Genomic DNA, 25705 nt, shown 5'->3' on the forward strand with positions numbered 1-25705 from the left:
AGAACTAAAATATTGTGTTATTGTTATGCATATTAATAATAATATCGGGGAGGGGGGTACATTACCCCAAAAGGTTATTTAAAAGGTTATTTGAAGAACTTATAGGGGTTTCCCCACAGTTTCAATTTGAAGAACGCCTAAAAGGATACACAAGGAACCTTTTCTTTTTAGAGCGTACAGTTGATAACCATGGCAATGAACACTAAAAATACAAACTTAGCCAACCGTACTGAAGCACGTCACTCTGTACTGGCAAAATTCTACTACTCACAGGGGCCTCGTTCATAACTGTTGCGTAAATGTAACAGTAAATATCTGCATGCACCATTTCTGACAAATCTGCACACATATAAAAAATTATGAGATTTATAAACTTGGCACACGCCATACAATCTAAAAAGAAGAGGTTCCTGGAGTATCCTTTAGGGGCTCTTCAAATTTAAACTATGGGGGAACCCCTATACGTTCTTCGAAGAACCCCTTTCGCGAGGGAAGCGACTTCGCTTCCTTCCATTACACAATGGTAATCACTATTGTTAATGGTATTCCCCCCCAGAAGTAAAACAGGAAATGACAAAAAGTGTGAGAGAAATGTAGTTCAGCGTAAACGACATCACTCCCCCACTGGAGACCGGAGTTCAACCCTGAGAGAAATGTAGTTCAGCGTAAACGACATCACTCCCCCACTGGAGACCGGAGTTCAACCCTGAGAGAAATGTAGTTCAGCGTAAACGACATTACTCCCCCACTGGAGACCGGAGTTCAACCCTGAGAGAAATGTAGTTCAGCGTAAACGACATCACTCCCCCACTGGAGACCGGAGTTCAACCCTGAGAGAAATGTAGTTCAGCGTAAACGACATTACTCCCCCACTGGAGACCGGAGTTCAACCCTGAGAGAAATGTAGTTCAGCGTAAACGACATTACTCCCCCACTGGAGACCGGAGTTCAACCCTGAGAGAAATGTAGTTCAGCGTAAACGACATCACTCCCCCACTGGAGACCGGAGTTCAACCCTGAGAGAAATGTAGTTCAGCGTAAACGACATTACTCCCCCACTGGAGACCGGAGTTCAACCCTGAGAGAAATGTAGTTCAGCGTAAACGACATTACTCCCCCACTGGAGACCGGAGTTCAACCCTGAGAGAAATGTAGTTCAGCGTAAACGACATCACTCCCCCACTGGAGACCGGAGTTCAACCCTGAGAGAAATGTAGTTCAGCGTAAACGACATTACTCCCCCACTGGAGACCGGAGTTCAACCCTGAGAGAAATGTAGTTCAGCGTAAACGACATCACTCCCCCACTGGAGACCGGAGTTCAACCCTGTGTCCTTCCTATTGATCTCCTTTCTGTTTCCAGCAGTCTGAATAAAATTGTCACGTCTACCTCTCCCCTCCAGCGTCCGACGTCGCCGGAATACTAACCATCTTCCTCTGTCGGTATTGTTCCTGTGTTCATGCTATATCGCCACTGTTACGCTGTCTTGTTTTCATGTTTGTTGTTTTATTAAACGTTTCACCTGCACCTACTTCTCGACTCACAGCGTCATTGTAAAAAAAAAGCTAAACGTAAAACACACACATAAAAGGTTTAACTTAGTGATCCATTGGCGCGCCAAACCCATTAACGGGATTGATTTGACAACACCCAGTGAAATAGCAGCGCGCCAAATTCCCAAAACAGAAATATTCATAATAATAATTTATAAATCATACAAGTGTTATACACCGGTTTAAAGATTAACTTCTTGTTAATCCAGCCACAGTGTCAGATTTCAAAAAGGCTTTACGGCGAAAGCAAATGTGTTGTTTTATTAAACGTTTCACCTGCACCTACTTCTCGACTCACGCTTCATTGTAAAGAAAAAGCTAAACGTAAAACACATAAAAGGTTTAACAGAATCATGACAAAAACAGTCAGTCAGTATTAGGTAGATATGTACAGTGCCTTCAGAAAGTATTCATACCCCTTGACTTATTCCATATTTTGTTGTGTTACAGCCTAAATTGATTAAATCGTTGTATTTCCAACCTATCTACACAATACCCCATAATAACCTACACAATACCCCATAATGACAAAGTGAAAACATGTTTTCAGAAATGTTTGCATATTAATTGGAAATAAAATACAGAAATATCTCATTTCCATAAGTATTCACACCCCTGAGTCAATACATGTTAGAATGACCTTTGATAACAATTACAGCAGTGCACAACTGGATTGTACAATATTTGCCCATTATGCTTTTCAGATTGTTTCAAGTTTTGTCAAATTGGTTGTTGATCATTGCTAGACAGCCATTTTCAAGTCTTTCCATAGATTTTCAAGCAGATTTGAGTCAAAATTGCATCTAGGCCACTCACGAACATTCACTGTCTTCTTGGTAAACAACTCCAGTGTATATATGGCCTTGTGCTTTAGGTTATTGTCCTGCTGAAAGGTGATTTCCTCTCCCAGTGTCTGGTGGAAAGCAGACTGAACCAGGTTTTCCTCTACGATTTTGCCTGTGCTTAGCTCCAACCCATTTCTTTATCCTAAAAAAGTCCTCAGTCCTTAACGATTACAATCACACCCATAACATGATGCAGCCACCAATATGCTTGAAAATTTGGAGTGGTCTTCAGTAACGTGTTGTAGTGGATTTGCCCCAAACGTAACACTTTGTATTCGGGACAAAAAGTGAATTGCTTTTGCCACATTTTTTGTGCCTTGTTTTGGAATATTTTTTGATTCTGTACAGGCTTCCTTCTTTTCACTCTGTCACTTAGGTTAGTATTGTGGAGTAACTACAATGTTGTTGATCCATCCTCAGTTTTCTCCTATCATAGCCATTAAACTCAGTCACTGTTTTAAAGTCACCATTGATCTCATGTTGAAATCCCTGAGCGGTTTCCTTCCTCTACAGAAACGTTAGGAAGGACGCCTGTTTCTTAGTAGTGACTGGATGTATCGTTACACCTTCCAAAGTGTAGTTTATAACTTCACCGTGTCAAATGGATATTCAATGTATGCTTTTTGTTTTGTTTTACCCATCTACCAATAGGTGACCTTCTTTGAGAAAACCTGGAAAACCTCCCTGATCTATGTTTGAAATTCACTGCTCGACTAAGGGACCTTACAGATAATTACTATATATTCTGAAAGTAAAGCATTGCTAACTACAGTGGCTATAGTTTTTATTACTTAAATACAAAAAGTAATTTGTTATGGTACCTCCTTAAGGACTACTGTAATATTTATAGTATTGATTTATGCAGATAGAAACTGAACTGATTGTCTGGAAGAAAATACACTTTAATTCAAATGTGACACTCTTGGCATAATTAATACTCTTTAGTACATTTTCATATTAGAATACTGAAAAAGACCATCAGGTTTCACAGAATAATATGCAGAGCCCGTGGTCTAGCGTTAACGCTCACATTGAGTCACGTGTACTCTACTCCCCACCTGAGATCGGGGATCAATCCCTGTGTCCTTCCTATTGATCTCCCACTTGCCTGTCTCCCCCTCTGTTTCCAGCTGTCTGAATAAAATGTTAAACTTAAAACATTTATAAAAAACATTTTTTTAAACAGAATAATGAAAAAAACTGGCAGTCAATATTAGTTAGATATAAGGTTGACCAGTTTGGTAACGCCATTGTAAGATCAGTATTGGGCACTGCTGTCCTTTGCCTTTGATGTACTTTCAGGCCTCTGTCCCATTTAAAACAATTCCCACACTAATCACAGCAGTATGCCTTGTCTCCTGTGTGTATTCTCAGATGACTCAAGAGTTCTCATTCCCACAATGAGAGCAGTGGTAAGGCTTCTCTCATCGGTGTATTCTATCATGTTTCTTTAGGTCTCCTACCCGACTGAAACGTTTCCGACACTGGGAGCAGTGGTAAGGCTTCACTCCACTGTGTATTTTCTGATGTTGCTTTAGACTTCCTTCAACACTGAAGCTCTTCCCACATTGGGAGCAGTGGTAAAGCTTCTCTCCTGTGTGCATTTTCTGGTGTTTCTTCAGAAAATATAAACTAGTCAAACTATCCCCACATTGAGAGCAGTGGTAAGTCCTCTTAACTGTGTGAGTTAGCTGGTGTGTCTTCAGATTTGATGACTGACTGACTCTTCCCACACTGAGAGCAGTGGAAAGGCTTCTCTCCTGTGTGAGTTCTATGGTGTTTCTTCAGATCTGATGATTGAATGAAAGCCTTGCCACACTGGGAGCAGTGGTAAGGCTTCACTCCACTGTGTATTCGCTGATGTTTCTTTAGATCTCCTTCCTGACTGAAACTCTTCCCACACTGAGAGCAGTAGTAATGTTTTTCTCCTGTGTGCGTTAGCTGGTGTGTCTTTAGTTTGCTTGGTGCCTGAAAACTCTTTCCACATTGACCACACGGGTAAGTTTTCTTTCTATTGAGAGTCTGTTGGTGTAATTTCAGGTGAGTTGGACAAATAAAACTGCCTCTGCAATCTGAGCAGGAGCGGGGCCTACAAGTGTGCCTTCTTAACTCCTCTGGCTCATAGAAACTAGTGAAGCAGTCCATGCAGTGGTGATGTTTCTGTCTTGAGTTCCTCTGTCTGTGTTGTTTATGGTTTCCTGATGCTGTGGAACTGGGCTCACTGTCTGAACCTGGGTTGGAGATCTCTCCTGTGGGAATATGAACATATATGGGGTTAGAATCAGGAACAGAGCACTGAAAACTTGACTGGATGCAAGCAGAAGCACTACAATAGTTTTGGAATCCCCTGTGGCCACCAAGGCACCAACCTCTCTCCGTACTCCACACCTGAACTTACCTGTGTCACTGATACTATCTACTTCTTCTTCCTCTTCCTCTAGATCTGGAGCAGACACTTCCCTGTTCTCCTCTTCTTCTTTGACTAGTCTCTCCTCCTTCTCCTCTTTAATGCTTATATCCCCCTCTTCTTTGATCTCTTCCTCCTGCTCTTCTCTCATTCCCCTCACCTCCACCTCCTCTTTGACTGCTCTCTCCTCCACCTCCTCTTTGACTGCTCTCTCCTCCACCTCCTCTTTGACTGCTCTCTCCTCCACCTCCTCTTTGACTGCTCTCTCCTCCACCTCCTCTTTGACTGCTCTCTCCTCCACCTCCTCTTTGACTGCTCTCTCCTCCACCTCCTCTTTAACTTCCATCTTCTCCTCCTCTTCAGACGTGTTAGGCCATGAGGTGGATCCGTAGCTAGTATGATCAAGAGGCCCAAACAGCAGAAGGTGAATTCCACATAGCTACATAGTACAAGCTACATTACAGAGTGGTTTTCTAAAGTCGCTTGCTAGTAGATAATGGGTAGAACATACCGCACAACCAGGGCACATTTGTGAAGGTGCTGGAGGCAAAAGGCAAAACTGGAGAAACAGAAAAAAGTCTCAGCACAATTTAAAGTTGTTTGCTACCTCGCTATGTCGCGCAGTGGTTTAAGGTACTGCATTTCAGTGCTAAAGGTGTCATTACAGACCCTGGTTCAATTCCAGGCTGTATCACAACTGGCTGTGATTGGGAGATCCATGGGGCGGCGCACCATTGGCCCAGCATCGTCCGTGTTAGGGTTTGGCCGGGGTAGACCTTCATTGTAAATAAGAATTTGTTCTTAAAACTGACTTGCCTAGTTAAATAAAGGTAACATTTAAAATGTGGTAGCTACCAGTACAAGCCACATTCCATGGAGTGGTTTGCTATGTGGTGGCTAGCTGATATAAATATACACTCAGCGGCCAGTTTATTAGGTACACCACCCAGTTCACAAAAATGGTTAGCTCCTACAGACAGTGAGTCACGTGGCCGTGGCTTGCTATATAAAGCAAGCTGACAGGTATGGCAGCATTCAGTTACTGCTCAATTGAACGTTGCTATTGTCAAAATGAGTGACCTAAGCAACTTTGAGCGTGGTATGATCGCCGGTGCCAGGCGCGCCAGTTCCAGTATCTCAGAAACGGCCGGCCTCCTGGGCTTTTCACGTACGACAGTATCATAATGGAGCAGTACAACGGTGTTGTCGCGATTCTAGTAAGTAAGTGTAACCGATGTGCAAGTTAGTTAGCGGTGGTGCGCGCTAATAGCGTTTCAATCAGTGACGTCACTCGCTCTGAGATTTGAAGTAGGGTTTCCCCTTACGTTGCAAAAGCCGCGGCCCTTGTGGAGCGATGGGTAACGATGCTTCGTGGGTGTCAGTTGTTGATGTGTGCAAGGGTCCCTGGTTCGAGCCCAGGTTGGGGCGAAGAGAGGGACGGAACCTACACTGTTACATAAGGAAGCCAAGGAAACAATACTAGATGACCCGGTACTAGATGGGTGTACCTAATAAACTGTACATTGCATTAGTTCTTTTTTTCAACTTGTTTTCTACCTCGCTATGTGGTAGCTAGCTAGTACACGCTGCATTCCATAGAGTGTTTGCAAGCTATGTGGTTGCTAGCTAGTGCACGCTGCATTCCATAGAGTGTTTGCTAGCTATGTGGTAGCTAGCTAGTACACGCTGCATTCCATAGAGTGTTTGCTAGCTATGTGGTAGCTAGCTAGTACAGTCGTAGCCAAAGGTTTTGAGAATGACACTAATATTCATTTTCACAAAGTCTGCTGCCTCAGTTTGTATGATGGCAATTTGCATATACTCCAGAATGTTATGAAGAGTGATCAGATGAATTGCAATTAATTGCAAAGTCCCTATTTGCCATGCAAATGAACTGAATCCCCAAAAAACATTTCCACTGTATTTCAGCCCTGCCACAAAAGGACCAGCTGACATCATGTCAGTGATTCTCTCGTTAACACAGGTGTGAGTGTTGACGAGGACAAGGCTGGAGATCACTCTGTCATGCTGACTGAGTTCGAATAACAGACTGGAAGCTTCAAAAGGAGGGTGGTGCTTGGAATCATTGTTCTTCCTCTGTCAGCCATGGTTACCTGCAAGGAAACATGTGCCGTCATCATTGCTTTGCACAGAAAGGGCTTCACAGGCAAGGATATTGCTGCCAGTAAGATTGCACCTAAATCAACCATTTATCGGATCATCAAGAACTTCAAGGTGAGCGGTTCAATTGTTGTGAAGAAGGCTTCAGGGTGCCCAAAAAGTCCAGCAAGTGCCAGGACCGTCTCCTAAAGTTGATTCAGATGCAGGATTGGGTCACCACCAGTACAGAGCTTGCTCAGGAATGGCAGCAGGCAGGTGTTAGTGCATTTGCACGCACAGTGAGGCGAAGACTTTTAGAGGATGGCCTGTCGTCAAGAAGGGCAGCAAAGAAGCCACTTCTCTCCAGGAAAAACATCAGGGACAGACTGATATTCTGCAAAAGGTACAGGGATTGGACTGCTGAGGACTGGGGTAAAGTCATTGTCTCTGATGAATCCCCTTTCCGATTGTTTGGGGCATCTGGAAAAAAGCTTGTCCGGAGAAGACAAGGTGAGCGCTACCATCAGTCCTGTGTCATGCCAACAGTAAAGCATCCTGAGACCATTCATGTGTGGGGTTGGTTCTCAGCCAAGGGAGTGGGCTCACTCACAATTTTGCCTTAGAACACAGCCATGAATAAAGAATCGTACCAACACATCCTTTGAGAACAACTTCTCCCAACCATCCAGGAACAGTTTGGTGACGAATATTGCCTTTTCCAGCATGATGGAGCACCTCGCCATAAGGCAAAAGTGATAACTAAGTGGCTCGGGGAACAAAACATTGATATTTTGGGTCCATGGCCAGGAAACTCCCCAAACCTCAATCCCATTGAGAACTTGTGGTCTAGCCTCAAGAGGCAGGTGGACAAAACAAAAACCCACAAATTCTGACAAACTCCAAGTATTGATTATGCAAGAATTGGCTGCCATCTGTCAGGATGTGGCCCAGAAGTTAATTGACAGCATGCCAGGGAGGATTGCAGAGGTCTTGAAAAAGAAGGGTCCACACTGCAAATATTGACTCTTTGCATCAACTTCATGTAATTGTCAATAAAAGCCTTTGACACTTATGAAATGCTTGTAATTATACTTCAGTATTCCATAGTAACATCTGACAAAAATATCTAAAGACACTGAAGCAGCAAACTTTGTGGAAATTCATATTTGTGTCATTCTCAAAACTTTTGGCCACGGCTGTACACACTGCATTCCATAGTGTTTGCTAGCTATGTGATAGGCAGGGGTGAATGTATATTTCATTTATTTCCCGTATGGGACCTCCTATATGTACACACGCTTGTGCATGCACCAAAATAATTAATGGGCCTAGTCATATAATTACATATAGAATCCCTTTTTATTCAATAGCATCTCTGAGTCATAAAGATTTGTCATTTGACTTTATAAATGTATTACCTTTTATTGTGGCATAAACACAAACATGATGTTTTCATCTGATTGTCAAACAATCACTTCAAAGGGTCTGCTTTATTAGGCTACAGTCATGAATGGAAAGAGACATCTGTTAAACAAGACACCAGAAAGTGTAATGACATTTGGCGATTGTCATTATGCCAGAATTTATGCGTCCACTGCTGGCCGCATGAGTCTCGTGTCGGCCACTCATCTCTGCCTTGGCTAAATGTGATGAGGTCAGACGAGAACACTGACATTATGGAGCGTAGGCTACACCACCCGTTTAAGGCCATTGGCTCGTTGTTCATGCCTCTTTCAAGCAGTAGTGATAAATAGTGGTCTACTAGCCTACAGTTTGACATTTTGTTTTAGTTATTGTGAAAGACTCATGTTTTACCTGTACGGCATTACCCCACTATTTATTTTGCCGGGGACGTCGTACTGCCTTACTTCCCCCCCCTCGTGGTAGCTCAAGCTACCACGTTGTTTTCTACATTTTTCTTTAGACCTTTGACAGCAAGGTGGCGATGCTCGACAGGGGACCTTGACAGCTGCATGGAATACTGGCTGGAGCAGTTCCGTCCTCTCAGGTCCCCAGATCTGTGTAGGGCTCTGAGTGAATTTGAATGACTGAGGATTACTTTTTTGTTTTGTATGTTGTTTTTCAGATGTTTGAGGGGGTTAAGTTTGAGTTTTTTTCCCTTTTCTATTTTGGATTTCCACCCTTTGTTTTCTGAGTCCAGTAGAGGGCAGGAATACAACTTTTCAGGTTGTAGTCCGCCTTAAAACCCCACCGAAGAAGAAGACAAAGAATTGAGCAAGTATGGGTAGCTGCAGCCCAATATGGGCAGATTTGTTGCCACTCAAGACCGTTTTGTGTGGCTGATTGGGCTGCACAACGAGTCAATAAGCCGTAGACTAGTGCACCGGTGTTCTAGGGGAGTCCCAATCGCGGCCAGATGTGATACAGCCTGGATTCGAACCAGGGACTGTAGTGACACCTCTTGCACTGAGATCCAGTGCCTTAGACCGCTGCGCCACTCGGGAGCCCAAATGGTCTGGGGGTAGAAGCTATTTGCCAGTCTGTTAGTTTTTGCCTTGACACTCCTGTAGCGCCAGTCTAGATAGTTAATATTGATAACCATCTTGTTGTCACCTTGATACATGTACATACATTCGACTCACCGGGGAGGCCATGAATGGCAACAACACCGGGACACAGTGGCCTTCTCTCCTGCTTGACAAACACTACTGTCCGGCAATGGAGTGGGAAGTAGCTACCTAGTTTCAGGGTCATAGTCTGCACATGCATACAACTCGTGAAGCAGAGGGGTTGGATTAAATGCATTAGACACATTTCAGTTGTACAACTGACTAGGTATCCCCCTTTCACCCATCATCAGTACATTTTATTTTTTATAATTGCACATTTGCAATTGTTTGTATAAAAATAAGTGACATGCGACTCGGACTCATCCTCTGGCTTCAAAACAGAAGTCCAAACTCTCGCTGTATATTAGGTCAATGTACAGTATTGCGTGGTAAGAAACGGAAGGGGGAAAAAACCGCTCAATCAAAACCGGAGCGCTTTCGACACACCCACTCGCCATATTGAGCGGCAACTACCCCTTCTCGAATGTCGACCTTTTTTTGGAAGCACTGGTGCTTTCAGGACAACTGGGGGGGAAACGAGGTTAAATAATGACGTTAGTGAACTTCAGGTCGGAGCTCTAGATAGATGCCCTAGTGTCCGACTTGGAATTCCGAATTGGATGACTGTTCAAAACGATTTTCCAAATCGGAGCGAATGTATTTTGACATTATAACGGTTGCAGAGTTGTCTTTTGGGGCAATAGATTGTAAATTACCCGACAAGAGAGGAGATTCGTCAAATTCAACGTCTCCTCTAACAAGATACTGGTGCAGCTCGCTAAAGTTAGCTAGTTACAAAAAAAGCTACCTTTGGCTAGCAGCTAGTTAACTGCAGTAGGCCTAATGTTTACTGTGCGCCATGCAAGCTTTAGTCGCACATTATTCATCAACTCCTGAACTCACATTTAACGTTGAAAAGTCCTTGCTATTAATCGTTTGGGGGAGAAAAGGTTGAGCTCCAGTAGGACAGTAAACTTCCGTTCCGTACTAAAACCGGAAGTGACGTAATATTTGTGCTGCCATCAGGTAGGTGGCTAGCAACTCCGCATTTTCCAAGTTATAATAAATATATTTATATATGAGACGTGACTTGATACGTTGCTGATTTAAGGATTACTGCCACTACTAGAATGCGAGAATTTAAATAGCTAGAACTCTATGAAAAGGACAGTCACAGAGAGCGCAAGCTAAAAGCAGTACTAGCATCGTTAGCATAGGTGGGTGGCTGTTTTGTTTGCTGCAGTGCTGTTAACGTCAGAAGCTGGCCTTTATTGGTGAGTGCTGAAATAGTGGCAACATGTTCACAGAAATAAACCGTGATATTTCCACCGTTGTCATCATGTCATTGCTAATTGTAGCCCTCTGTCTTGTATGTCTGTAAACATCAGATCTGTAATAACGTTAAATATTATGCCTCTGCCTACCAGCTATATTCTGTGGGTAACTGTTATCTCCTTTCTGTCACTAGTTATGTTTCCATGAACTTGTCCAGTGATTTGTCGACATTTTACAAAGTTCGCATAGAAAATAGATGCGACAGTTGCCTGGAAACCCGACATTGAATTCCCTAGAATTCTACGTCCATCCGAAATGAGCGTTTGAATCAGGAAAGTTTCCTCTCACGAATGTTGAATCCAATTATACACTGCTCAAAAAAATAAAGGGAACACTTAAACAACACAATGTAACTCCAAGTCAATCCAGGGGCGAAAATCTGATATCAACTTTGGAGGGGACAATTACATAAATTTCTCAAGAGCAATTCCTGAGGGGGACACCAACAGTAGTGCTGTAACACATAGCCTACATTGTAATATGGTAAATGTATATTGAGGAACCAAAGAAATAAGGTGTTTGCCGTACTCCTAACTACCGGTACCCAAAACTACACAACTACCCACAACAGCAATACCATTGCCTTTACCAAATCTTAGTTCAGTCACCAGTTTAAGTTGAGAGTGGGGGTATCCATGGCATTTTCCAATTATGTTCCTATTTTACAAGTCAAAAAAATTGAGAACCTTTCATAATGTTGCCAAACAAAGACTCAACAAACTTACCTGAGACTCCCTGTCTCTGCCAGTCTGTCCCTGCATATCTGTCCCCAACTCTGCTGTCTGTGTGCCATCTGTTGCCTGCTCTGCCTAATGACATCATTGTGAAACATTTCCATTAGAATTTCATTTCTTTCTTATGAACATTTTATCAACTAGTCTTTCAGATATTAGGCTACTAGGGTTCTTACTTTGCGTTTTGGTGTACTGAAAAATACTCTGATGTCCGTCTTTTATTTTTCTGCCATTTTTCTACCTGGCTGGCTGGCTGGCTACACACACACACAGTGTGTAGGTTATTTACAGTAAGAGATGGGCTTCTATCATCTTATCTTTTATCATTCTATTTGGGCTTCGATCTAAAAGGTAGCTAGCAAATGTGAAACGGATTAAAATGACAAGAGTTGACAGCTGTATGAGTTCACCATTTACACAACATATGCTGCAACCTTTTGTAATTTTAACAGTTTGTTTCATATTGGCTGGCTTCCAACAATAGCTGAATTTGCAAAGCTAGTGAGCACCAATTCCGTTTCAGTGGTGTTTGCTATAATCTTTGCTACCCGGGTTAAATAAAGGTAAAATAAAATAAATAAATAAGTTCCCTTGTGACAATTTAGCTTTTGTAAGGAGACCATTAAATATATTTAAGACAATGGTAGAAGTGTAGTTCTGTTCAGTTTGGACTTCAGTTTATCGCTAACCTTATCACAGGAACTTTGACGCACTAATTTACATCATCTGCATGCTGATCTTGGAATAAATTGACGATAGCAAAGATTCCATCTTTGACGAGGCCACAAATGGAATAGGTACTAGCTAGCTTAATAGTTAATATTTGCGCGCTAGCTCTGCATATTCAGCTAGTGTGTGGGCGCGATTGACTGGATTAACCTCACGTCAGTTACGTTCATTGAGTGCCTTTCAGACAGTAGATACGACCCCTCTGTTACCTTGCTAACTAAGGAACTGGCAGTGGATCAAACCATTGTGAGGCAAAGGGTGGGGGGGGGGTCGCAATCTTTTGAAACTTAAAAACACGCTATTAAGTGTCTATAATCAGCACAATTGCTTTCATTGCGTATTATTATTTAAATTACATAGTTATGTTTCAGTGATATATTGGGGGGGACAAATCATATTTTCCCCAGGATGGGGGGGTCATGTCCCCCCCATCCCCCCCGGGATTTCCGCCCCTGAGTCAATCACACTTCTGTGAAATCAAACTGTCCACTTAGGAAGCAACACTGATTGACAATACATTTCACATGCTGTTGTGCAAATGGAATAGACAACAGGTGGAAATTATAGGCAATTAGCAAGACACCCCCAATAAAGGACTGGTTCTGCAGGTGGGGACCACAGACCACTTCTCAGTTCCTATGCTTCCTGGCTGATGTTTTGGTCACTTTTGAATGCTGGCGGTGCTTTCACTCTAGTGGTAGCATGAGACGGAGTCTACAACCCACACAAGTGGCTCAGGTAGTGCAGCTCATCCAGGATGGCACATCAATGCGAGCTGTGGCAAGAAGGTTTGCTGTGTCTGTCAGCGTAGTGTCCAGAGCATGGAGGCGCTACCAGGAGACAGGCCAGTACATCAGGAGACGTGGAGGAGGCCGTAGGAGGAAAATAACCCAGCAGCAGGACCGCTACCTCCGCCTTTGTGCAAGGAAGAGCAGTAGAAGCACTGCCAGAGCCCTGCAAAATGACCTCCAGCAGGCCACAAATGTGCATGTGTCTGCTCAAACGGTCAGAAACAGACTCCATGAGGGTGGTATGAGGGCCCGACGTCCACAGGTGGGGGTTGTGCTTACAGCCCAACACCGTGCAGGACGTTTGGCATTTGCCAGAGAACACCAAGATTGGCAAATTCGCCACTGGTGCCCTGTGCTCTTCACAGATGAAAGCAGGTTCACACTGAGCACATGTGACAGACGTGACAGAGTCTGGAGACGCCGTGGAGAATGTTCTGCTGCCTGCAACATCCTCCAGCATGACCGGTTTGGCGGTGGGTCAGTCATGGTGTGGGGTGGCATTTCTTTGGGGGGCCGCACAGCCCTCCATGTGCTCGCCAGAGGTAGCCTGACTGCCATTAGGTACCGAGATGAGATCCTCAGACCCCTTGTGAGACCATATGCTGGTGCGGTTGGCCCTGGGTTCCTCCTAATGCAAGACAATGCTAGACCTCATGTGGCTGGTGTCAGCAGTTCCTGCAAGAGGAAGGCATTGATGCTATGGACTGGCCCGCCCGTTCCCCAGACCTGAATCCAATTCCGCACATCTGGGACATAATGTCTCGCTCCATCCACCAACGCCACATTGCACCACAGACTGTCCAGGAGTTGGCGGATGCTTTAGTCCAGGTCTGGGAGGAGATCCCTCAGGAGACCATCCGCCACCTCATCAGGAGCATGCCCAGGCGTTGTAGGGAGGTCATACAGGCATGTGGAGGCCACACACACTACTGAGCCTCATTTTGACTTGTTTTAAGGACATTACATTAAAGTTGGATCAGCCTGTAGTGTGGTTTTCCACTTTAATTTTGAGTGTGACTCCAAATCCAGACTTCCATGGGTTGATAAATTGGATTTCCATTGATTATTTTTGTGTGATTTTGTTGTCAGCACATTCAACTATGTAAAGAAAAAAGTATTTAATAAGATTATTTATTTCATTCAGATGTAGGATGTGTTGTTTAAGTGTTCCCTTTATTTTTTTGAGCAGTATATTTTAAAGGTAGGTCTACCGGTTGTCCATGCAGTTGGTCCTATTGGCGGTAGGAATGTGAGACATATCGATAGGAAAGTATAATTACATAAAATATAATTGTATTCAACATTCTGGCCTATAGCGGGGCGGCAGGTAGCATAGCGTTTGACTAGTAACCGGAAGGTTGCAAGATCGAATCCCCGAGCTGACAAAGTAAAAATCTGTCGTTCGGCTCCTGAACAAGGCAGTTAATCCTTTGTTCCTAGGCCGTCATTGAAAATAATAATTTGTTTTTAACTGACTTGCCTAGTAAAATAAAATGGAGGTCGTGAGAGGAAACATTCCTGATTCAAAGGCTAATTTCTTGCTGACGTAGAATTCTAACCAATTCAATGTTGGGTTTCCAGGCAAATGCGACAATTGCCTGTTGTGGTGCGTTTCCATTCAACTATCTTGTCGAGAAAAACAGCTGGACATAATGACTAAACACTAACACTTTAGCTAAAACCTACAGTGTCGAATAAAAATGAAGTGGTTTATTAAGTGTTTCCATTTAAGCAAGTTGCGCATTAATAAGTTCTCGACAGCCCGTATACCCACCTATCTGTTTCATGTCTCAGGTAGCCCGTGAAAGCCTGCATGGATAGAATGCAAGAATTGACTAATATTTGCCATATTCTAATAATTAATGTGCCAACATATCGCAATGGTCCATGCAGCTCTCTCTAACTCTAGGTGGCATTCTGCCTTCTCCCTACATGTTCCAGTGATTAGCTTCTCTAACAACTGGTTCGTGTGAACTTCAGTCTCGACACTGTGTTTTAACGTTTAGAAACAACAACCACTGCTACTCTGTCATCTATGCATTGTCACTTTAGTAACTCTACATGTACTTACTACCTCAAATAACCACGCCCCTGCACATTGACTCGGTATCGGTACCGCCCTGTTTAGTCTCCCTGTTATTTCATGCTGCTCTTTAATTGTTACTTTTCTCTTATTCTTATCTGTATTTTTTTTAAATTGCATTGTTGGTTACGGGCTTGTCAGAAGTCATTTCACCTGTTGTATTCGGTGCATGTGATTAATACGATTCGATAATCATCGCTCTCGAAACATATGGCCCTTTCATTAGCGAGAAAAAAATACTTTAAATAAAAATTATTTGCACAGATTCATACATATGGGTGCCTCCATCTGACGGAACTACACTTTCGCTACACTTTCCGAGTTACGCTTACAAGTGTTTGAAGTACGCTAGATACGCTTCGAACACACCGACCGTGTCATTGCGCAAAATAGTATGCAGCATCATCTGGATATGTATGCAACCAAAGTTCAACATTCACCTTCTGCTACCATTTCTGTCAAGCCGTCTACACTTAGTTTGACGCATACGTTCAACGTATGCACCACACCGAACGCACTGCAACTGCCTCCCGCAACACGATGCTGCAAGGCAAACGCAACGTGTCATTGTGTCGGTGTGTTCGAAGCATAGCAATGTAGCACAGGTGGCCACCTCTGTTTTCTGTAAACAAACGCTGTAACATGGATATAATATGGCCATGTGGGACCACTAACCCTATGAAGTTTTTTTTTAATAAGTTATTTATGTTTCCAAAATGGTACCTTAAGCTAGGCTCTTAACAAAACTCCCTCGGTCAGAAGACACTATCATAAATAGGAGCAAAAGCAGTTGGCGTCTATGAATGGGGTAAGTGCAATGATGTGTATGTAAACTCTGGATTGCTGATGCTATGTATGGGCCTCTATTGTCATCTAGTGTGTGTCTAAAAATATATACTGCAGATCATTGGGTAACTTGCTCTCCTGTAGATCCTAAATAATTGGATGGCGAAACTTGCCAGCCAACCAGAAAAGCAAGGCAAAGCAATTCAGGCATTCTTGAACTGTTAGGAAAATCAGTCCTAAAAATAAATGTAATTTTTAGTTGAAAAAATGTTTTTTGCAGGCAGTAGGGATTTACAATTAAATGTGGAGTTTTATATATAGTTACGTGATGACATCATGTACCCCGCGTACCTTCAACATTATCCTGCTATAATTTCTTTGAAAAAAACACTTTCCATCATCATGTCTCGTAGTAAAGAAAGTTTGTCAAAAGACAAATCTACCCATGTCGAACAGATACAAATGTTGTTGAGAAAAGTTCTCCTAGATCTGCCGTTTCCATTACACGTCGCAATGATATTTTTTGCGACATTGCTTGGTCAATGGAAACCTGCCAACTTTTGCCAAAACTAAACATTTCACTTCATTTTGTGTGTGTACGTGCCATCCCACCTACAGATAAAGCACCATATATGGATCCTCACATCAGTGTTAAAGACGAACCCACTAGTGATGATGACGTTACACACAGCTGGTGTAACCCTGTCCAGCCCTCACAAATGGACTACAGTCATGAAGGTAAACTAGGATATATAACTTTTTTTTTCCTACTTTAAAAGTGTTTAAGAAGTGGGGCAGTGCTACTCCTCTCATATGTTCTGTTGCCATTGGGTAGAAGAGAAAGAGTTCTGAAATAGAAGTGGACCGCAGCCGTACACATGCTACTGGAGTACACGGGGGTGGGACGTTACTGCCTGAAAACATGCCAACATGTCAGATCTCACAACGGCTGGATGGGTGTTTAACATACCAGCTGACCACATCATGTGATATAGAAATTTGATGCCAGACTGAGCAATCGATGATGTGGCACGAAACCATTGGTTGTCGCAACGCCTGCGCAGCTAGTCGGGCTGGAACACCACCGACGGTACATGAAAGCTGAGTCTATATTTTTGAGAAATGAAGGCATATACAGTTGAACTCAGAAGTTTACATACTTAGGTTTGAGTCATTAAAACTCATTTTTCAACCATTCCACATATCTTGTTAACAAAATGTAGTTTTTGCAAGTTGGTTAGGACATCTACTTTGTGCATGACACAAGTAATTTTTCCAACAATTGTTTACAGACAGATTATTTCACTTATAATTCAGAAAATGATGTCATAGATTTAGAAGCTTCTGATAGGCCAATTTACATAATTGGAGGTGTACCTGTGGATGTATTTCAAGGCCTACCTTCAAACTCAATGCCTCTTTGCTTGACATCATGGGGAAATCAAAAGAAATCATCCAAGACCTCAGTTTAAAAAATTGTAGACCTCCACAAGTCTGGTCATCCTTGGGAGCAATTTCCAAATGCCTGAAGATACCATGTTCATCTGTACAAACAATAGTGTGCAAGTATAAACACCATGGCACCACGCAGCCATCATACCACTCAGGAAGGAGACGCGTTCGGTCTCCTAGAGATGAATACTTTGGTGCGAAAAGTGCAAATCAGTCCCAGAACAACAGCAAATGACCTTGTGAAGATGTTGGAGGAAACAGGTACAGAGGTATCTATATCCACAGTGAAATGAGTCCTATATCGACATAACCTGAAAGGTCGCTCAGCAAGGAAGAAGCCACTGCTCCAAAACCACCATAAAAAAGCCCAACTACGGTTTGCAACTGCACATGGGGACAAAGATCGTACGGGGGTGGCAGCATCATATTGTGGGGGTGCTTTGCTGCAGGAGGGTCTGGTGCACTTCACAAAATAGATGGCATCATGAGGGAGGAAAATTGTGGATATATTGTAGCAACATCTCAAGACATCAGTCAGGAAGTTAAAGCTTGGTCACAAATGGGTCTTCCAAATGGACAATGACCCCAATCATACTTCCAAAGTTGTGGCAAAATGGCTTAAGGACAACAAAGTCAAGGTATTGGAGTGGCCATCAAAGTCCTGACCTCAATCCTATAGAACATTTGTGGGCAGAACTGAAAAGGCGTGTGCGAGCAAGGAAGCCTACAAACCTGACTCCGTTACACCAGCTCTGTCAAGAGGAATGGGCCAAAATTCACCCAACTTATTGTGGGAAGCTTGTTGAAGGCTACCTGAAAGTTTGACCCAAGTTAAACAATTTAAAGGCAATGCTACCAAATACTAATTGAGTGTATGTAAACTTCTGACCCGCTGGGAATGTGATGAAAGAAATAAAAGCTGAAATAAATCACTCTACTATTATTTAGACATTTCATTCTTAAAATAAAATGTGACCCTAACTGACCTAAGACAGGGAATTCTTACTAGGATTAAATGTTAGGAATTGTGAAAAACTGAGTTTTAAATGTATTTAGCTAAGGTGTATATAAACTTCTGACTTCAACTGTATACTTTCCCCAACCATTTTATATCCTTAATATTAGGAATAAGCAAAGTTTTGATTTCTGCTCAAACCACAGATGGAGGACTCTAGATGTATTTCACCCGTTTTAGCATGGACGTTGCCATTGAGGGCTTCAACCATTTTTTTAATAGTCAACTGGGTTGGGATTCCTATGGGTTGGGAGCATAGAGAGAGATGGAGGACGCACCCTTGCATGGGCAATGTCCTTTTTGTGACGTTAATTTTCTTCTTCACGATTGGCTGATCCCTCCTGATGACATGACTTCAACAGGAGGGATTAGCCAATTAAGTTGGAAGTCCCACCCAGTTGACTATATTCAAATAGTGGAGGCCCTCAATGGTGCTGCCCATGCTAATAAAGCCTTTTGGCCACTAGAGGCCTCTATCATTCTCTATGATTGCGAGCTTTCAGCCAATGCACAGAGCATTGTCGTCTTCTTCAAATTGCGTTGCCTATAGTTAGTAAATGGGTTTAAGCTCTATCGCCGCCATCTAGTGGCTACAGTAAATAAATGACAAGACTGCAGCGCTGCAGGTGGCTGGAAATCACCAATATAGCTTTACACTTTACATTTTTTTTAAATATACATCTCCCATTTGGTATGTCTCTTGTGATGCGGTTCACAGCAGCACTGACGAATGTGTTGACATGACAACTGTGTCAGAGGTTGGAACGACCCCCCCCCCCCCCCCTTTGTTCCATGCTGGCTGAATACCTAGTTATCGAGCTGACACAGATGAAAGGGGAAACGTAGAAGTATCTTTGCCATAGATGAACAGGGTCCACTTTTCATTATATTTGCTGACACCCTACAGTCACATTTTGGCACCAGTAGAGTAGCTATCTAGCTCACGGGAGGTTGGTGGTACCTTAATTAGGGAGAACGGGCTCGTGGTAATGACTGGAGCGGAATCAGTGAAATGGTATCAAATCTCCAGGTGTTCGATGCCATTCCATTTGCTCTGTTCCTGCCATTATTATGAGCCGTTCTCCCCTCAGCAGCCTACTGTGATCTAGCTATATAAACCACGCCCCTCTGAAAACGTGCCTTCTCCGATGTTGGTTACAAGGCGGTACTTATTTAAATTGGGTAAGAGAATATCATGTTACCATTGGTGTATTAACCTCTCTAGGGTAGGTGGCACCAAATCGTCCCACCTACGTAACAGCCAGTGGAATCCTGTGGCGCGTTATTCAAATACCTTAGAAATGCTATTACTTCAATTTCTCAAACATATGACTATTTTACAGCTATTTAAAGACAAGACTCTCGTTAATCTAACCACACTGTCCGATTTCAAAAAGGCTTTACAATGAAAGCAAAACATTAGATTATGTCAGCAGAGTATCCAGCCAGAAATAATCAGACACCCATTTTTCAAGCTAGCATATAATGTCACAAAAACCCAGAAGACAGCTAAATGCAGCACTAACCTTTGATGATCTTCATCAGATGACACACCTAGGACATTGTTATACAATACATGCATGTTTTGTTCAATCAAGTTCATATTTATATAAAAAAATCAGCTTTTTACATTAGCATGTGACGTTCAGAACTAGCATACCCCCCGCAAACTTCCGGCGAATTTACTAACAATTTACTAAATTACTCACGATAAACGTTCACAAAAAGCATAAATTATTTTAAGAATTATAGATACAGAACTCCTCTGCACTCTGTCCGATTTTTAAAATCGCTTTTTGGTGAAAGCACATTTTGCAATATTCTAAGTAGATAGCCCGGCATCACAGGGCTAGCTATTTAGACACCCAGCAAGTTTAGCCTTCACCAAACTCCGATTTACTATTAGAAAAGTTTGATTACCTTTGGTGTTCTTCGTCAGAATGCACTCCCAGGACTTCTACTTCAATAACAAATGTTGGTTTGGTCCCAAATAATCCATTGTTATATCCAAACAGCGGCGTTTTGTTCGTGCATTCAAGACACTATCCGAAAGGGTAAATAAGGGTTACGAGCACGGCGCATTTCGTGACAAAAAAATTCTAAATATTCCATTACCGTACTTCGAAGCATGTCAACCGTTGTTTAAAATACATTTTTATGCAATTTTTCTCGTAAAAAAGCGATAATATTCCGACCGGGAATCTGCGTTTAGGTAAAAAGACGAAATAAAATAAAGCATGGAGTCGACTCGTGCACGCGCCAAAGCCCATTATCCTCTTATCGGCCACTTGCCAAAAGCGCAAATGTGTTTCAGCCTGGGGCTGGAATGACATCATTCAGCTTTTTCCCGGGCTCTGAGAGCCTATGGGAGCCGTAGGAAGTGTCACGTTACAGCAAAGATCCTCAGTCTTCAATAAACAGAGACAAGAAGAACAAGATCTTGTCAGAGGGCACTTCCTGTAAGGAATCTTCTCAGGTTTTTGCCTGCCATATGAGTTCTGTTATACTCACAGACACCATTCAAACAGTTTTAGAAACTTTAGGGTGTTTTCTATCCAAAGCCAATAATTATATGCATATTCTAGTTACTGGGTAGGAGTAGTAACCAGATTAAATCGGGTACGTTTTTTATCCGGCCGTGTAAATACTGCCCCCTAGCCCTAACAGGTTAAAATGAGAGTTATGGTGATGGCCCCTTAATAATCCTCTTGACGCACGTTAAGGCCAGGGGGCGCTATTGCGAATTTTGAAAAAAATACGTGCCCATTTTAAACGGCCTCCTACTCAAATTCAGAAGCTAGGATATGCATATAATTAGTAGATTTGGATAGAAAACACTCTAAAGTTTCTAAAACTGTTTGAATGGTGTCTGAGTATAACAGAACTCATATGGCAGTCAAAACCCTGAGACAAATCCTAACAGGAAGTGGAAATCTGATTTGTGGAATCACTTTCAAGCCTTTGCCTATGAAACACACCGTGAGTTAGGATTCATTTAGCACTTCCTAAGGCTTCCACTAGATGTCAACAGTCTTTACAAAGTGGTTTGAGTCTTCTCCTGTAAAAACTGACCGAACGAGAGGCCTGGAAAGTTTGTCATAAGGGGAGGGCCATTACTACTATGACGCGCGTGCCCGTGGGTACTCTCTCGTTCCGAAACGTTTAGTAAGACAATGCAATCGTCCGCCTTGAATATTATTGAAGTTCTGATTGAAAATGGCCCTAAAGATTTATGTTAAACAACGTTTGATATGTTAAAACGAACGTAAATACATTTTTTTGCACATTCGTGACGACAACCCCGCGCGCTTCGTACATTTTGAGTAGCCTTCGAAACGCGCTAACAAGAAGGAGCTATTGGGACATAAATGATAAACTTTTTCGAACAAAACTACATTTGTTGTGGACCTGGGATTCCTGGAAGTGCCTTCTGATGAAGATAATCAAAGGTAAGGGAATATTTACAATAGTATATTTGATTTTAGATGAGTCCAAGATGGCGCTAACCTGTATCGCCTAGCCTATTTTTGAGCATAGCACCTCGTTTATTGCAAAGTGTGATTTCCCAATAAAGTTATTTTTAAATCTGGCAATGCGGTTGCATTCACGAGATTTTAATCTAGAATTCTTTGAATGACAATATTATATTTTAACCAATGTTTTTGAATAGTAATTTTGTAAATTGTAGCGCTGATTCACCGGCAGCATTTGAGGGAAAATATTTTCTGAACATCACGTGCCGATGTTCAGAAAATAATGCATGTATTGTGTAACATGATGTCCTAGGAGTGTCATCTGATGAAGATTGTCAAAGGTTAGTGCTTCATTTAGCTGTGTTTTGGTTATTTGTGATGCATGTGGTTGGTCGGAAAATGGCGGTGTGGCTATTGTGTCTGTACACTCCTAACATAATGTAATGTTTTGCTTTCGCTGTAAAGCCTTTTTGAAATCGGACAACGTGGTTCGATTCAGGAGAAGTGTATCTATAAAATGGTGTAAAATAGTCCTATGTTTGAGAAACAGAATTTATTAGATTTGGTTATGAATATGGCGCTCTGATTTTTCGCTGGATGTTAGCGCGTCAAGATTATTAATAATGAATCCAAGTAGGGAAGTGGAACAGTAACTTTATGATCAAACTTTATCTTGGTTACATAAAAAAAACTGAGGGAGATTTTACCGAAATTCTGTTACCCAACTTTGGATCTGAACAGTTCTTCTAGTAAATGTGTTTTATAGTAAAATGTTCAGTGTTAATTGTTAAAATAGAGTGGTATGGTTTTGTTAAACTTTGAAATCAATGGTGTTTGTTAGGCATACATTTTTCAAGTGAAAAATCAGAGTCTATGTCATTCCATTACCATGGAAATGCCCTATTGTAACAAACCTAGCTAGTGTTGACAATAAGGCCGGTTAGGCACAATTCCCATAACTCCAAAAATTCCCAGAAATCTTAGTTGGAGGATTCACAGATTTCCTGCTTCTCACCTGATTCTGAGATTCTTCCAACTGGGATTTTGTTAAGGGGATTTAGAAATTAACCTAATTCTATTCCATCCCCAGGTGCTGTTGATAAGTCTGAGTTGGAACCAGAGGGCCTTCCAGGGCTCAGTGAAGCAAGAAAACCAACATTCAATGTGATTGTCAAAGAGGAGGAGGATGAGGACATGGTTGACCGAGGTTGGGTTTGGGGAGAACATTAGCAGTTTCATAGTAATGTCGGTAGCATTGTGTTAAAGGCCCAGTTGCGGTCAAAATTCAGTTTCTTTGTTTTGTGTCATAGTTATACAACAGCTGATGAAACTAACACTGTAAAAGTGTAAAAAATATATATATGATCAGTGTTATTTCTTGATAGTTGCTGGTTAAAAATGCCATCTACACCAGGGGTGGGCAATTCCAGTCCTCAATGGCCTGATTGGTGTCACAGGACTGGAGTTGTCCACCTCTGATATCCACCTAATCAGCAGGTTTTGTATGGGTGGAGTTAATAGACCAATAAGAGTCCCAAACCTCTCTGCCAATAACAGATCGTTTTCAGGTGACATTTCCCTCCCATTCGGCCCCTCCAATTAGAACCCTCACTCGAACCACTCCCAGACAGAACTAGCAAAATTCTTGCATTACATTTTTTTTTTTTGCTAAAAAGCTATTTTTTCTATTTGACAACTTTAAAGGGAAACTATTACAGTAAGGTACTTAATTGTTACCTGGAAATTATTTGATATACAGTCAAATGGCTGCATTTGGCCTTTTAATAGTATATGTCACTTACATTGTGTAATATGCCCAACATTGAGTGACCGCCCTCCCGTCCAATGACTACCTGTGTCTTGTCTCACACTCACACTTTTTGTTTACTCTAAACTGAATAATTCTAGCCTGGTTAATCCAGACACTAACCAATGTTCTAACCAGGCTAAATCTATTCCTTTGTCTGTCTAGGTTCAGACTCCGACTACACACCTAGTCCCACTGTGGTAGTGAAGGTAGGAGAACCCAAACCACCAACAAAGAATAAGAACACAGGAAAGAAACTTCACCAGTGCCCCGACTGTGGTAAAACCTTTGAGAGGCTGTCGCGTCTGAAGAGGCATGAGCCATCACACTTGAGGAAGAGCAAGCACCCGTGCCCTGACTGCAACCAGTCTTTTGGCAACCTCTCAGTCCTGAAGAAACACAGTGCAACACACAAGAGCACCGAGAAGCTGACTCACCAGTGTCAACAATGTGGCAAGACGTTTGAGAAGCTATCGCGCCTCAGAAGGTAAGCCAGAACACCAAAGACCCATTTCTGTTCTGTAAAAAGTTAATGGACAATTAACTGTGTAGACAATAACAATCGTGTTCTAATCTAAGGCACCAGCCCGTACACCAGAGGAGAAAGAGGATGGACCACCCGTGTCCTAAATGTGGCAAGACCTTCAAGAAGTTATCCGGCCTGGTTCGGCACGAGCGAGGACACACCGGAGAGAAACCGTTCCCTTGCTCCCAGTGCGGGAAGAGCTTTGCCGACGACCGTCACCGGAAAGTGCACGAGCAGGCTCACCAAGGGAAGATGGAGAGACCCCACCGCTGCGCTGACTGCGGGATCTGCTTCCCCAAACCATCCGAGCTTCGACGGCACCAACGCGCGCATACGGGAGAGAAACCGCACCGCTGCCCTGACTGTGGGAAGGCCTATTCCCGGTCAGAGACTCTGAAGAGGCACCTTCTCATCCACACTGGGGAGAGACCTCACCTCTGCACCGATTGTGGGAAAAGCTTCATCGACTTGCAGCAGTTGAAATCCCACCAGCGGATTCACACGGGAGAGAAACCATTCCACTGTCCCGTGTGTGGGAAGGGTTTCTCACAGAGGGGTAACATGAGGGCACACCATCGGACTCACACAGGGGAGAAACTTCACCACTGTGCCGACTGCGGGGCCAGTCTCTCCACATCTTCTAGTTTAAAAGAGCATCAGCTCATTCACACAGGAGAGAGGCCCTTCCAGTGTCTGGTCTGTGGCAAATGCTTTCTGCACATCTGGAGACTCAGAAAACACCAGAAGACACACACACAGACACCGGACTAACAGACACCGGACTAACAGACACCGGACTAACAGACACCGGACTAACAGACACCGGACTAACAGACACCGGACTAGCACACACGCCGGACTAACACATGCCGGACACGCTGGACGTCTCTGTATGCTTTGAAAGAGCAGCAACTGTAGTGTTCTACTACTGCTACTGCTACTAATACTAGAATTCTGTGTTCAATTCCTGGGACCACCCATACGTGAATGTGTGCATGCATGACTGACTAAGTTGCTTTGGATAAAAGCATCTGCTAAATGGCTATTATTATTAATCTCAGCAACCGAGAACCAACAAAAATAATTAAGTTCACTTTAATAGCTTGTAGTAGGGATCTGCTTGTGAGTATTCTAATTACATATGTGTACAGAGGGGGTATACTACAAAGCAGGATCAATTAGTTATCCAGCTAACTTTGATAAGCAACCAGAAATATCTATTGATTTTCTGACTAATTAATAAATTCAAAATTAGATATGCGTTTTTGGTTGAGTCACTTAAACAATTTTTGTATTTTTATTTAACCAGGTAGGCTAGTTGAGAACAAGTTCTCATTTACAACTGCGACCTGGCCAAGATAAAGCAAAGTAGTTTGACACATACAACAACACAGAGTTACACATGGAATAAACAAGCATACAGTTAATAACACCATTTTTTTTTACATCAAAAAATCTATATACAGTGTGTGCAAATGTCATGAGGAGGTAAGGGAATA

The 25705-nt window shown here is 42.6% G+C and overlaps 1 protein-coding gene and 2 long non-coding RNA genes across 4 annotated transcripts; 1 reads left to right on the forward strand and 2 right to left on the reverse strand.

The window, feature by feature from the left end:
* Window positions 1–3285: 3285 nt before the first annotated feature.
* LOC115147724 (uncharacterized) lies at window positions 3286–4933 on the reverse strand. The gene is made up of 2 exons (XR_003866468.1): window positions 4797–4933; window positions 3286–4647 (listed from the first exon to the last, which is right to left on the reverse strand). It is a non-coding gene; the product is annotated as an uncharacterized LOC115147724 (long non-coding RNA).
* A 184-nt stretch (window positions 4934–5117) lies between these two features.
* On the reverse strand, window positions 5118–10456 carry LOC115147725 (uncharacterized). Its single transcript, XR_003866469.1, has 3 exons — window positions 10379–10456; window positions 5317–5364; window positions 5118–5197 (listed from the first exon to the last, which is right to left on the reverse strand). It is a non-coding gene; the product is annotated as an uncharacterized LOC115147725 (long non-coding RNA).
* LOC115147722 (zinc finger protein 501-like) lies at window positions 10388–25460 on the forward strand. Of its 2 annotated transcripts, XM_029690017.1 has the most exons (6): window positions 10388–10749; window positions 15877–15955; window positions 16552–16671; window positions 22964–23080; window positions 23846–24167; window positions 24260–25460. In XM_029690017.1, exons 3-6 carry the CDS (start codon window positions 16566–16568, stop codon window positions 24975–24977), a joined length of 1263 nt encoding a protein of 420 aa, XP_029545877.1. In that variant the 5' UTR covers window positions 10388–10749; window positions 15877–15955; window positions 16552–16565; the 3' UTR covers window positions 24978–25460. The 2 variants fall into 2 exon arrangements, with proteins under 2 accessions (XP_029545877.1, XP_029545876.1); XM_029690016.1 differs by lacking the exon at window positions 15877–15955.
* Window positions 25461–25705: the final 245 nt, after the last annotated feature.

Source organism: Salmo trutta, chromosome 14 (genome assembly GCF_901001165.1).
Source record: "Salmo trutta chromosome 14, fSalTru1.1, whole genome shotgun sequence".
Lineage (NCBI taxonomy): Eukaryota > Metazoa > Chordata > Actinopteri > Salmoniformes > Salmonidae > Salmo > Salmo trutta.